This window comes from Orycteropus afer, unplaced genomic scaffold (assembly GCF_000298275.1).
Source record: "Orycteropus afer afer isolate SDZICR_OR568_19922 unplaced genomic scaffold, OryAfe1.0 scaffold00234, whole genome shotgun sequence".
Classification (NCBI taxonomy): Eukaryota; Metazoa; Chordata; class Mammalia; order Tubulidentata; family Orycteropodidae; genus Orycteropus; species Orycteropus afer.
Genome location: NW_006921821.1, coordinates 78230 through 91617, shown reverse-complemented (window position 1 = coordinate 91617; position 13388 = coordinate 78230). Strand labels below are relative to the sequence as shown.

Below are 13388 nucleotides of genomic sequence, written 5' to 3'. Positions count from 1 at the left end.
GACAGCAGACAGGTCTACAGTCTGAACAACTACACCAGAGAGATGTGGTCCTTAGGAGACTCAACCATGGGAGATCAGAAGGGCAGCATTTGCACAGAGAGAAAGGTTAGGGAGGCAGGAATGTACAGGCAAGAAGGACACAGAAAATGTAGTCACAGAAAGGAAGTGGGAAGAGAGCTGTTACGCTGCAAGGAATGTAATCAGTGTCACAAAATAAAATGTATAAGAACAGTTGAATGTAAAACAAATCTGCTGTATAAAATTTCATCCAAATCACAATAAAAAGGTAAAAATAAATAAATTATAAGGAATAAAACAGAAGTAAACAGCTTTTAAAATTACATTATCACATTTATCTATTACAATCTTGATTGTGTAATTGGAGCTATGTTTCATTTAATTTTTCTGATTTTATTTTTACCAAGTAGTCATTTTTCTTGTATAATAAAAACTATTAATGAATAGCATGATTTCCCTATAGTTTTACTAGTAAATTTCCTGAAACATAGCAAAACAATCTATTTTGTTTACTTATTAAGCCCTTTGAGTTAGTGGTTCTTAATCATTTTTTGGGTCCAGGAATCTGATTTAAATTAAATATTCCCTCCATAAAAAGTGTCGTATATATTTGCAACTTTTAAATAGCATTTAATAGGTAATGTTTCCCCCTGAATCCAGACCTTTGGGTAATGAAACTGCTCTAAATTAATACCTTTTTAATAATATATATATATTTATATTTATATATGTGTTCAAAACATTGTGTGCTTTTGGAAGTGTCTAAAAGACCTTATCTTTTCTGCTCCACATACACACACACAATTTGCCATTGTATATTGTTGTTATCATTTGAATGATGTCTGTTCATGCCTGTAGACCCAGGGTTCTTAACCTAGAATCCATGAACCCCAGAATTCACAATGTCTGAGAATTTGAATAAGATAAAATATTACATATTTATTTTTATTAAATAAAAGTTTAGCTTTTCCTTCTATTATGTATTCAGGCAATAAACCACAATAGCATTGGCTGTACCTGTGACTTTTTCACCAGTATAAATCACTGTATTTTCATAATGCACTTGTTACAAAATCTCAGAATACATTATTTTCACTCATTAATACCTTAAAATGTATTAACCTCACCACTGTTGTTGTTGGGTGCTGCCAAGTCAGCTCCGACTCATAGTGACCCTATGTACAGCAGAACACTGCCTGGTGATGCATCATCCTCACAGTCATTGCTATGTTGGAGCTCATTATTGCAGCCACTGTGTCAGTACATCTTGCTTAAGGTCTCCTTCCTCTTTTTCACTGACCCTCTATTTTTTTTTTTTTTAAGAATTTGTTTTACATTCAACATTATGTGTACATTTAGTTTCACTCCCCATTTACCATCCCCAACCCTAACCCAGTCTCCTTCCCTCCTTGCCCAGTAACCCTCCTGCCCCCATGCCCCTCATAGTCATGCACTCCTGTATGTCCTGCATTTCCTCCATGCTAATGTTGTTCCTCTGGTGCCCCATGGTTGATTGCTCCAAGGGTTGCATTTCCATAGAGTATGTGGGTGCATCACCCTGGGTTGAGTGGTGTGTGTGTACATCTTATTTACTGTTGGGCTGTGAGTCAGCCCATAGGAGTGAGTTTTAATCCTTGGGGGTCTCACTAGACTCCATCCGACCATTAATTCTGGTCATTATTGAGATTTTGGATTTTCTTCCACATTTTTCCTCCCACTCTATCCAGGATCTCCAGATTTGATCCTTTCCTGAGTGATAGGCATGGTAGCCAGGCACCCTCTAGTTCTTCTGGTCTTGAGGGCCATCTTGTCCCAGGGCTGACTGCTTCCAAATGCCTTTTTTTTTTTTTTTTTGCACTCTTCACTTCTGACTCTAGGAGACTGTTAGGTCCGTCTTAGATAGCCACTTGAAAGCTTTTGAGACTGCAGTCGCTACTCACCAATGTAGGATGAGGAACAAGACTTTTAGGTATTTTGTTGTTCCAGTTGAGTCTGGTGTCCCCCAATACTGTGGTAAAAGACCTTATCCTTTTTAACTCTATAAAGCTGTTCTACAATACAGAAGCAGAATCTTTACATATTTCTGTAGCATTTTTCACATACAAACCTGAAATAATTTTTTTCTGAATTGTTTGAAATATTTACTGTATATACTATATTTTTCTCTCATCCTTATTTTTCTGACATTTGTCTTTTGACCATCAACAGATTTTCTTTTCTTATCCTAGATTCTGAAGAGGCTCGATCTGTAAATCCTTCCAGTGTTGATGACAATATTGACTCTGAAACAGAGAAAGACTCTCTCATCTGTGAAAGTAAACAAATAATTCCCAATAAAGCACCTCTTCCATCTGCCCTTGATGAGTATGAGTTCAAAGATGATGATGATGAAGAAATAAATAAAATGATTGATGATAGGCATATTCTTAGGAAAGATCTACGAAAAGAGAATGAATCTGAAATAGAAAAGAACAATTTATTTTCAAAACAGGAAAAAGCTTTCTATCCTAAATCATTTAAAAGTAAAAAACAGAAATCATCTAGAGTTTTGTATTCAAGTTCTGAAAGTTCAGATGAAGAAGTTCTTCAAAATAAAAAGATTTCTACTCCATGTTCTGTCCCTGAAACATCAAATTCTGACATACAGACCAAAAAGGAGTATGTGGCATCAAATGAACACAAGCAAAAAGGCAAAGTTAAAAGAAAATTAAAGAACCAGAACAAGAATAAAGAGAACCAAGAGCTGAAACAAGAAAAAGAGGGGAAAGAAAATACCAGAGTAACAAACTTGACAGTTAGCCCTGCATTAGATTGTTCAGAGAAGACCAGAGAGGAAGGGAATTTTAGGAAATCATTTAGCCCAAAAGATGATGCTTCATTACATTTATTTCATATTTCCACTGGAAAATCTCCTAAACATTCTTGTGGACTAAGTGAAAAGCAATCAACACCACTAAAACAAGAACATACTAAGACATGTTTGTCACCAGGAAGTTCTGAAATGTCATTGCAATCTGATCTTGTTCGATATGATAATACAGAATCTGAATTCTCACCAGAAAGCTCAAGTGTAAAATCTTACAAGCATAAGGAAAAAAGCAAACATCAGAAAGATTTCCACTTAGAATTTGGTGAAAAATCAAATAGCAAAGTAAAGGAAGAAGATCATAGTCCAACATTTGAAAATTCAGACTGCACACTGAAAAAAATGGATAAAGAGGGTAAAACATTGAAAAAACATAAATTGAAACATAGAGAAAAAGAGAAGCACAGAAAAGAAACTGAAGGTGAAAAAGAAAAATACAAAAGTAAGGATTGTGCTAAAGAGCTGCAGAGGAATGTGGAATTTGATAGAGAATTTTGGAAAGAGAATTTTTTTAAAAGTGATGAAACTGAGGATCTTTTTTTAAATATGGAACATGAGAGCCTAACCCTAGAAAGAAAATTAAAGTTGGAAAAAAATATAAAAGATGATAGATCAGCCAAGGAAAAGTATATCTCAAAAGAGAGAAATTTTAAGGAAGAACGGGAAAAGATTAAAAAAGAAAATGAGAAATCTTTTAGGGAAGAAAAAGTAAAAGATTTAAAAGAAGAGAGAGAAAGTGTATCCACAGATAGAGAAACAGAATTCAGTTCTTTGAGTATAAGTGCTAAAGAGGAACCTATAGAGTTACATTCAACAGAAAAGGAAATAGACATTGAAAAACAAGACAAGCATTTAAAGGAAAATAAGGAAAAGTTTGAGAAACGATTTCAAAGTAAAGAAAAGGACATTGAAAAAACTGACAAAAAACATTCTGAAAAAGAGAAGAAGATAAAACACGATCACAAGTCAGAGAAAGACAAATTAGATCTCAGTGAATGTGCCGATAGAATTAAAGAAAAGGACAAGCTATATTCACATCACACAGAGAAATGCCATAAAGAAGGTGAAAAGATAAAAAATATGACTTCCATTAAAAAAACTGATGATAGAAAGAAAAGTAGAGAAAAGATGGATAGGAAACATGACAAAGAAAAAACTGAAAAAGAGAGGTATCCTGCAGAAAGCAAAGAAAAGCATTTGATGGAGAAAAAAAATAAACAATCAGATAATAGTGAATACATGAAATCAGAAAAGGGCAAAAATAAGGAAAAAGATAAAGAGGTAGATAAAAGGGAAAAATCTAAAGATAAAGAAAGTGTAAATACAACTAACTCTAAACACTTACAGGAAGAGAAGAAGTCAAGTATAACAGAGAGTAGTAAAGCACAACATGAAAAATCCTTATCCCTTAAAGAAAAAACAAAAGATGAACCTTTGAAAACTCCAGATGGGAAAGAAAAAGATAAAAAAGATAAAGATATAGATAGATACAAAGAACGAGACAAACATAGGGATAAAATCCAAATAAATAGTTTACTCAAACTAAAATCTGAAGCAGATAAACCTAAACTTAAGTCTTTACCAGCATCAAAAGATTCTCGACCTAAAGAAAAGAGGTTAGTTAATGATGATTTAATGCAAACAAGTTTTGAAAGAATGCTAAGCCTTAAAGACCTAGAAATAGAACAGTGGCACAAAAAACATAAGGAAAAAATTAAGCAAAAAGAAAAGGAACGGTTGAGAAATCGTAACTGTTTAGAACTTAAATTAAAAGATAAAGACAAAGCAAAGCATTCACTAGCTGAATCCAAAAGTAAAGAACTTACTAGGTCAAAAAGTTCAGAGCTGACTGATGCTTATGCTAGGGAGAAGCAGTCTAAAGATGTTGTAAGTAACAGATCACAATCTCTTGACACCAAAAATTTAATGAATTTAGGGAAGTCATCCTTTGTTTCGGATACTAACTTAAATAGGTCTCCTAGATCAGAAAGTGAAAAACCAGGTCTCAGCTCCAGATCTGTATCCATGATTTCAGTTGCTAGCTCAGAAGATTCCTGCCATACTACGGTGACAACCCCGAGACCTCCAGTTGAGTATGACTCTGATTTTATGTTAGAAGGTTCAGATTCCCAAATGTCCTTTTCCCAGTCACCTTTTCTGCCAGTTGCCAAATCTCCCGCCCTTCATGAAAGGGAGTTGGATAGCCTGGCTGAACTGCCAGAGCGGATTAAACCAACATACACAAACAGATTTCCAACATCCCACCTCAGGTCATCTTCCGTAGAAGATGTTAAACTAGTTATAAATGAGGGTAGACCTACCGTAGAAGTTCGAAAATGTAGCATCCCATCTGTCGTTTGTGAACATGCAAAGCAATTCCAAACGTTATCAGAAGAAAGCAATCAAGGTAACTTACTAGCTGGGCTGAGAGATACTTGCCTTTCTCCCAAACCTGACATAGCCTCCAATGTGCCTGAAAGAGACCTTTCAAATATGTCTAACATACAATCCAGTTTTGCAGTGTCTCCAACTAGGGCTGTAAGCAGCAAATATATTCCAGCTGATATCAAAATTACTGCTCCAATAAACACTTTATTGGAAAGTCCTGGGCAGTTACAGCTGTCTAATCAGATTGGTGTGATCCAGAATAAATCATGGGAGCTACCTGCTGACAGACTGGAGTCATTAAGCACCAATGACTTTACCTGCCTAAATTCTAATGCCCCTGATCAAGATTCCTTTGGTCAGGGTTTCTGTAATTCTGAAAACAAAATACTGAAAGAACAAAATACTGATTTTTCATCTCTACACCAGTCCGAACTGACAGGAAATTCTTGTGCTCAGGACCCAGCATCCTTTATGCCTTCACAACCACCTTGCTCTTTCCACAGCCAATCACTTTCAGATGCAGAATCTACTTCTAAACATATGTCTTTGTCATATGTTGGCAATCAAGAACCAAGTATTTTACAACAAAAAAATTCAGTTCAAATGAACAGTTCTGTTTTAGATACTGATAGAGACTCTGCAAAAGAAATGGAAAATACTTTTGTCCCAGCAGATGTTCCAAAGACAGATGCCTTTGCCTCAGTATACTCTGAAAGCACCTTTCAAGAAGCAGCACCAGCTTTTGAGAAGGCTAATACTTTACCTGTATTACCATCAGAAAAGGACTTTAATGGAAATGATGCATCTTCCCAGTTAAATACACATTATGCATTTAGCAAACTAATGTATAAATCTTCCAGTTGCCTTGAGGTTGAAAATAGCACAACTGATACTGAAATTATTTCACATGAGAAAGGTAACAAGCTGGAGAGTTTCATTTTAACTCATTTGAATGATAAGTGTTCTGATTTATGTGAAATGAATGCAAGGATGCCAAAAGAAAACCTAAATGAACAAGATCATCCAAAGCATTGTCCTGAAAGTGAAAAGTGTTTGCTTTCCATTGAAGATGAAGAATCTGAACAAAACATTTTATCAAATCTGGAAAGCCATTCACAACAATCAGTTCCACCAGAAATCCATAAATATAGTCAGTTCATTAAAGTAGAAATAGGAGAAAATGCTGAAGATGAAAAAACTGAAAACCAGACTCCTCAAAGAGTGACTAGAAACAGAACAAATACAATGGCAAATCAAAGCAAACAGTTCCTTGCTGGCTGTGCACTGTTGTCGGAAAAAGACAATGAATCTTCATCTCCCAGAGGAAGAATAAGACTAACTGAAGAAGAGGATCCTCAAGTTCACCATCCACGGAAAAGGAAAGTGTCTCGTGTTCCTCAGCCTGTACAAGTGAATCCCTTTTTACTACAAGCCAAAGAGAAAACTCAGCAATCTCTGGCAGCCATCGTAGATTCTCTGAAATTAGATGAGATTCAGCCATACAGTTCAGAGAGAGCAAATCCATATTTTGAATACTTGCACATAAGAAAAAAAATTGAAGAAAAGCGTAAATTGTTGTGTAGTGTTATTCCTCAGGCACCTCAGTATTATGATGAATATGTGACATTTAATGGATCTTACCTCCTGGATGGCAATCCCTTAAGCAAGATTTGTATTCCCACAGTAAGTAACATCAAAACTTGATACAGTATGCAATGCTGTCCAGTAGAAATAAGATACAAGCCACATACTTTGATTGAAATTTTCTAGTAGCCATATTTTAAAAAGTAAGATGTGAAATTAATTCTGATACATTTTAGTTACTATATATCATTTCAACATAAAATCAATATTAAAAAATCATTAGGATATTTTGCTTTTTTTTTTTTTTTTTTTCCAAATGTCTTCAGGATCTGGTGTGCTTAGATAACACATTTCAATTTCAGACTATCGAATTTCAAGTGCTCCATAGCCTTTTGTGGCTAGAGGCAGCTGCCTTATTGGACAGTACAAGTCTACATTATTTTCTTTTCTTTAATTGTTTTTCCTTTTGTTTCAAAGGAGGTATTTTGATTTATTTGAAGGCTAATGACTTCACATGTACTTTTGAGCCTATTCCTTCCAATCTCTATGGAACCTTCCTCTATTAAAACACTGATCCTGCTAGTATATATATTTTTTTTTTTTTTTTCAGTTTTCCCTCTCTACTTGGCCTTTATTCACCTACTCAGAATATATTCAGGTTTCTTCCATCCTTGGGAGGAGGAAAATACTCCTTTTCTGTGCCAGACTATCAAGCTACCACCCTGTCTTCAGTCGCATTCTTGAACAGTAGTCTGCACCAGAAATTTTCTCATTTCCACTTTGATCCATAACCATTATGCAGTGCTTATGCACCTCTTTTCATTTTTCTTTCTACTTGATCTTAACATTTGACATTGTGACCTCTTTGTTCTTAAAATTCTCCCCTCCTGCTTACTTCAGTGACTAACCTTTTTCTACCTTTTTTGATGACTCTTCTACCCATCCTTTAAATACCAGGGATCCACACTCTTCAGTTGACTTTTTGCTCTATGTGCTCTGCTAATGTAGGCTTATCCATATCCATGGTTTTAGCAGTCTTCATGTGCCAGTTCCTCCCCAGATGTTCTTACCTAGCAACATCATCTCTGCTAAGCTCTAGTACCTAAGCATGGATACCTCCTAGGCATCTTCCAGCACCTTACTCATGAGTTGAGTTCTCCAGGAAGTAAACTGATTGGTATGCAAGAGGTTTATAGGTAATATCAGGAACAATACCTGTAAGTGTGAGGGGAGCAGACTGGACAGAGTGAGACAATGAACTGAGATACAGTTGCAACAGTGATCACAGCTGAATCCATAGAGCTGTGGATTGGGATGATCCTTCACATAGGTAGGGTCCTCTCAGGAAGGGAGCATGACCTTGGGCAGCCAGCTCTCCTCCCTTAAAGACAATTCATAGAGAGGGACTCCAGCCAGATGTGTCAGCCACCAACACTAAACAGTTGGAATAGCTTGGGAGTGAGTGCCTCATTTCTGAATAGGATGTCTGATCATGCACTATAGCATCCACTACACACCTCAAATTTGCTATGTACCAGAAAGAGTAACTTACCCCTCATTCTCTCAAAGGAAATTAAAAAAAAAAGAAAAAGAGCCCTGTGTTATAAATGAAAAAAGATGCTGTGGTTAAAGCACTCGGCTGCTAACCAAAAGGTCTACAGTTCAAACCTACCAGGCACCAGGAGAAAGATGTGGCAGTCTGCTTCTGTAAAGATTATATAGCCTTGCAGATGATATTTCTACATATGTATTTGTATGTGCTGTATGAATATCTACATACATAATAGAGCTAACAAGGGGCAAAGTTATGACAACTTCTTAGGCACAGCCAGCCACCCTGAGGGAGCAAGTAGTGGACCTGTGGGCTAAGGACCATGATTGCAGGGTACATCAAGCTCAAGTGGCATAACATACTACATAAAAATACTGTTCTATATCCTACTTTGGGAGCTCTGGTAGCATAGTGGCTAAGGCACTTGACTGCTAACCAGACGGCTGGCGGTTCAAACCCACTAGCCACTCCTCGGAAGGAAGGTTGGGCAATCCTACTTCCATAGTGATACTCCCTTGGAAACCCAAGGAGGGGTCGCTATGAGTCAGGTCTGACTCGACGGCACATAACAACAACAACAACATATCCTACTTTGATGAGTAGCAACTACAGGTCTTAAAAGATTGCAGGTGGCCATCTAGATGCAAATGGGTCTCTCCTCATCTAGGGCAAAGATGAAGAAAACCAAAGACACACAGAAACAAGTAGTCCAAGGGACTAGTAGACTATGCAGACCTTAGCCTGTATGACCATGAGGCCAGAAGAACTAGGTAGTGCCGGGCTACCACTGTCAGCCATTTGGGAAGGGATTGATTAGTACAGGAGATCCTGGATCGAGTGGGAGAAACGTGGAACAAAACTCAAATTTATAATTTAGAAAAGACCAGGTTTTCTGGTTTGATAGAGCCTGATGAGACCCCCAAGACTATGGGCCCCTAGTGACCCTTTGGGACTGGAATTGAACTCACTCTTGTGGCTTCCAGCCAAACAATAGACAAGCAAATAGGGTGAACATTTACATCACATAGATACATGCCTTAGAGCTGTCAATCATGGGAAAACAGAAGAGCAGTGTCTGTGCAGGGAAAGAGCTCAGGGGAAAAGAATGCACAGAAAAGAAGGACACAGGGAAGAGGTAACAACTACAAGGAGGAAATGGGAAGAGAGCTGGTACATTGGGGGAAATTGCAGTTAATGTCTTGAAACAAAATGTGTATGAGCAACTGTGTGGAAAATGAATTTGCTTTGTAAATTTTTACCTAAATCACAATAAAAATTAGAAAAGCATTACAGCCTGGGAACTTATGGGGCAGTTCAATTCTGCCCTGTAGGGTTGCTATGAGTTGGAATTGACTTCATAGCAATGGTTTTGGTTAATTAATAATGACCCCAAAGTAGAAACCCAGTTACCAAATTGTTAACCATTCTTTCTGAGGAATCTCTCCAAGTCTGTACCCTTTATTACTGCTTTGGTTTAAGGTCCTGGTCATTCTCTCTCAGATTATCACAGGTTTGGTTTGGTTTGGTTTTTCCTTCCAGTCTCTTTTTGCCTGAGTGTGCTGTTTTGTTGTTAAATTTATATCCCTTACAAACAATTAAAAGCCATTTCCTTGTTTAAATGCCTCAGCTGTGACTAGCTGTCTTCTGTTACCTGCAGTTTAAAATCTAAGCCTTAAGCATGACATAACCATATATTTCACAGTCTGACCCTTACCTACCTTTCCAGCTTCATATCTTCGGAGTTCACCCAGTATGTTAGCAAAACTGAACTTACTATTTCTTGTTCACTACTTTTGATACATTTGCAATGCTGTTCCCTCTTCCTGAAGTGGTGTCCTTTCCAAGTTCCCCTCTCTATCATTTTCCATGTCTTAGTCTTAGCTGTGACATTAACTTCTGTGAAATCTGGTCAAAGCAGAGTTGCTTATGTCTTCCTCTTACCTTCCTAGATATCATCATTAACTGTATATAATTTTCCAGTCTGGAAACCCAAGATTGAACCTTTGCCTTTTCTTCCCTCTGCCTTCACATCTGCCAGTTCATTAGATCAAAGAAATATCTCACATCCTGTCCAGGTTTCCTTATTACCAGTGCCGTGCAAGGATCTCATTAGCTCCTTAGTCCAGTCGCTAAAAAACATGAATGCCTGATAAGAATGGTGCTAGAAATTAGACATCAGAGATGAGCAAAATAAACATTCTGAGTCTCTTCTCTCCTCTTAGTCTAGCCTTCTTATTGTACAGAATCAATCTTATATGTCTCGCACCTAATAATGCTGAGGAACTCCCAGTTTTCTATTGATAAGTCCCAGTTCCTTGTCATTGCACACAAGGTCATCCCATAGTTTCCTAGGCTAGTTAAGTACTGCCCTTACTTGTACACTAGTTTATACCAGAACCCTTTAAAGCATAATAAAAATTGAAGTTTTTACAGTTATTTTATCCAACTCAAAGTGACTTTAAGGTTCATATTAACTAGAGCTATTACATGAATCTCAGCCTTTTGCTCATAAAAAGCTGTACTTTTCAGTTTACTGGACTGAAACTTGTTTGTTCAAACTAATAGTTTAAAAAAACATAGAGACTAGAATAACAGACACTGCTTTCACTCTACATTATTTTTTGTTCTTTCTAGTATGTTTTTTCCATTAGTTTCTTCTCACCCAGGTAATTGCCATTTTATTGTAACTTTTTCTCACATATTTATGTGACATATTTATAAAACTCATTTAGAAATACGATAAAGCATTCCCAAAGTCAGTTTAACAGTTTATTCTTCCATCATATATTTTTCTCATAATTTAGTAGAATGCTGCCATTTTTCCAAAGAAAATCAAGGGAAGAAAAGAAAAAATTACAAGTCAAGTTTCCAAAAGTGTAAAGAAGAAGGGAGAGAAAGCAGAAAAAGAGACTTGTCACAATCTGATGTTCCACCAATGGTCTCTGGCGACAACAGAAACAAACCCTAGTGAGGGATTCCAGATTCAGGTGGTGAGGGGATAGTACATCACTTGAAATCTGGGGGGGGGGGGGGGGTGTTAACTTTTCTGTTCTAGAAGTTAATGAGATTCACAGATACTGAAAGACAACATCTCAAGTGTGATTTATTTAAATGTAAATGAGAACAAACCCCAAAGGAAAACACAGCAAAGGAAAAGTTTTCTCAGGAAAACTTCATGTATTTGAGTGATTGCACCTCCCCCTTATAGATTGATAATTTCCAGATTTATATATTCAGCCCAAAGCTCTTTCCTCAGGTTCGTTTTTTGTTGTTTGGTTGTTTTTTTTTTTTTTTTAATTTGTTGTTGAGAATATACACAGCAGAGCATACCCCATCAATTTCTACATGCTCCATAGCCTTTTTTACATTGATTATATTCTTCAAGTTAAGCAACTGTTCTCACCCTCCTATTCTGAACTGTTACTCACTGATAAAAGCTCACTGCCCCTGTTTCCTATCTGATCTTTGAGTTTCATCCCATATAGAGCTCTGGTAGCATAATGCCTAAGGCATCTGATTGCTAACCAGAAGGTTGGTGGTTCAAACCCACCAGCCACTCCTTGGAAGAAAGATTGGGTAATCTACTTCTATAGAGAAAATGCCTCAGAAACCTGAGAAGGGGTCACTGTGAGTGGAATCGACTGAACAGCAATGAGTTTGGTTTTGATTTAGATAGTTCTTAAAAAAGAGCACAGTGCTCAAGGCAGACATCCTTTACTAATAAAGTGAGACTACTATTTAGTTTAAAAATTATCTCAGGCCAATAGTTTCAGTTCATCCAGCCTCACTGGCTCCACAAAGTCTGTGAGAATTTCAAATTCAGTTCTGCACTCTTCTGTAGAATCTTTGATCAAAGCGTTCAGTAATGGTAGCCAGGCAACATCCTGTCTTCTGATCTCAGGGCAAAGGAGGCCATTGTCATTGAGGCAATTAGCCACACATCCATTTCCTCTGATTCCTCACTCTCCTTCCTCTTGATTTAGGTAACTAAATTTCAATGCTCACTTGCAATTTTTAAGACCACAGGCACTATGTGATAAACTAGGACATAGCACAGAAGCGCTAAACACAGTAATAGTAGACCACTTAACTTGGATGTCCCATGAACCCATGACTCTAAACTTCCAAACCAAGAAACCAAATCCCATGAGGTATTTGATTGTACATAAGCAGTCTCAAAAGCTGCTCTCTTTTTTTCGTTGTTTATAAATACGCACTCTCGCCAGTTCAACTTTTTACAGGTGTGTACAGCTTACATCAATTAAACGTTAATCAGCTGTGCCACCTTTACCCTTAAACTAAAACTCATTGCTCCATAAGCAATAACCTCCATGTTATCCCCTTTGTTCCTGCCCCTGGTAACCACTAATAAACTTTGGCCTCTATTACATTTGCCTGTTCTTGTTTTTTATGTAAGTTAGGTCATACAGTATTTGTCCTTTTGTGATTGACTTATTTCATTCAACATAATGTCATGCTCCATCCATGCTGTACCATGCATGTATCAAGACTTCATTTCTCTTTTCGTGCTGAGTACTATCCAGTGGTACATTTTGCGTATCCATTCATCCATTGATGGACGCATAGGCTGTATGCATCTATTGTGAATATTGCTTCAATGAACATTAGTCTGTTTGCATCACCACTTTTAAGTCCCTTAGGTATATTCCTAGCAGTGGAATTTCTGGGTCATATGGTACTTCTATGATCAATTTTTTTGAGGAACCACCAGAGTTTTCTACAACAGTTGTACCATTTTGCATTTCCACCAGCAGTGGATAAGCGTTTCCGTTTCCCTTTCCACACATCCTCAACACCATGTTATTTTCTAGTTTTATTTTATCTTAGCCATTGTAGTGGGAGTGAACAATTCTTCATTGTGATTTTCATTTGCATTTCTCTGATGGTTATCATGAGGTTCCTTTTTGCTAACTGGACAACTCCACCTGAATGTTCATTTAAAAAAAAAAAAAAAAAAAA

General features: G+C 37.0%; 1 protein-coding gene across 1 annotated transcript in view; it reads left to right on the top strand.

The window, feature by feature from the left end:
- ANKRD12 (ankyrin repeat domain 12) overlaps positions 1-13388 on the top strand; it is a 139013-nt gene that overhangs the window by 102861 nt on the left and 22764 nt on the right. Inside the window, exon 8 of the mRNA XM_007949005.2 lies at positions 2247-6955. Coding sequence (XP_007947196.1) covers positions 2247-6955 — 4709 coding nt within the window. The remainder of the gene's footprint in view (positions 1-2246; positions 6956-13388) is intronic.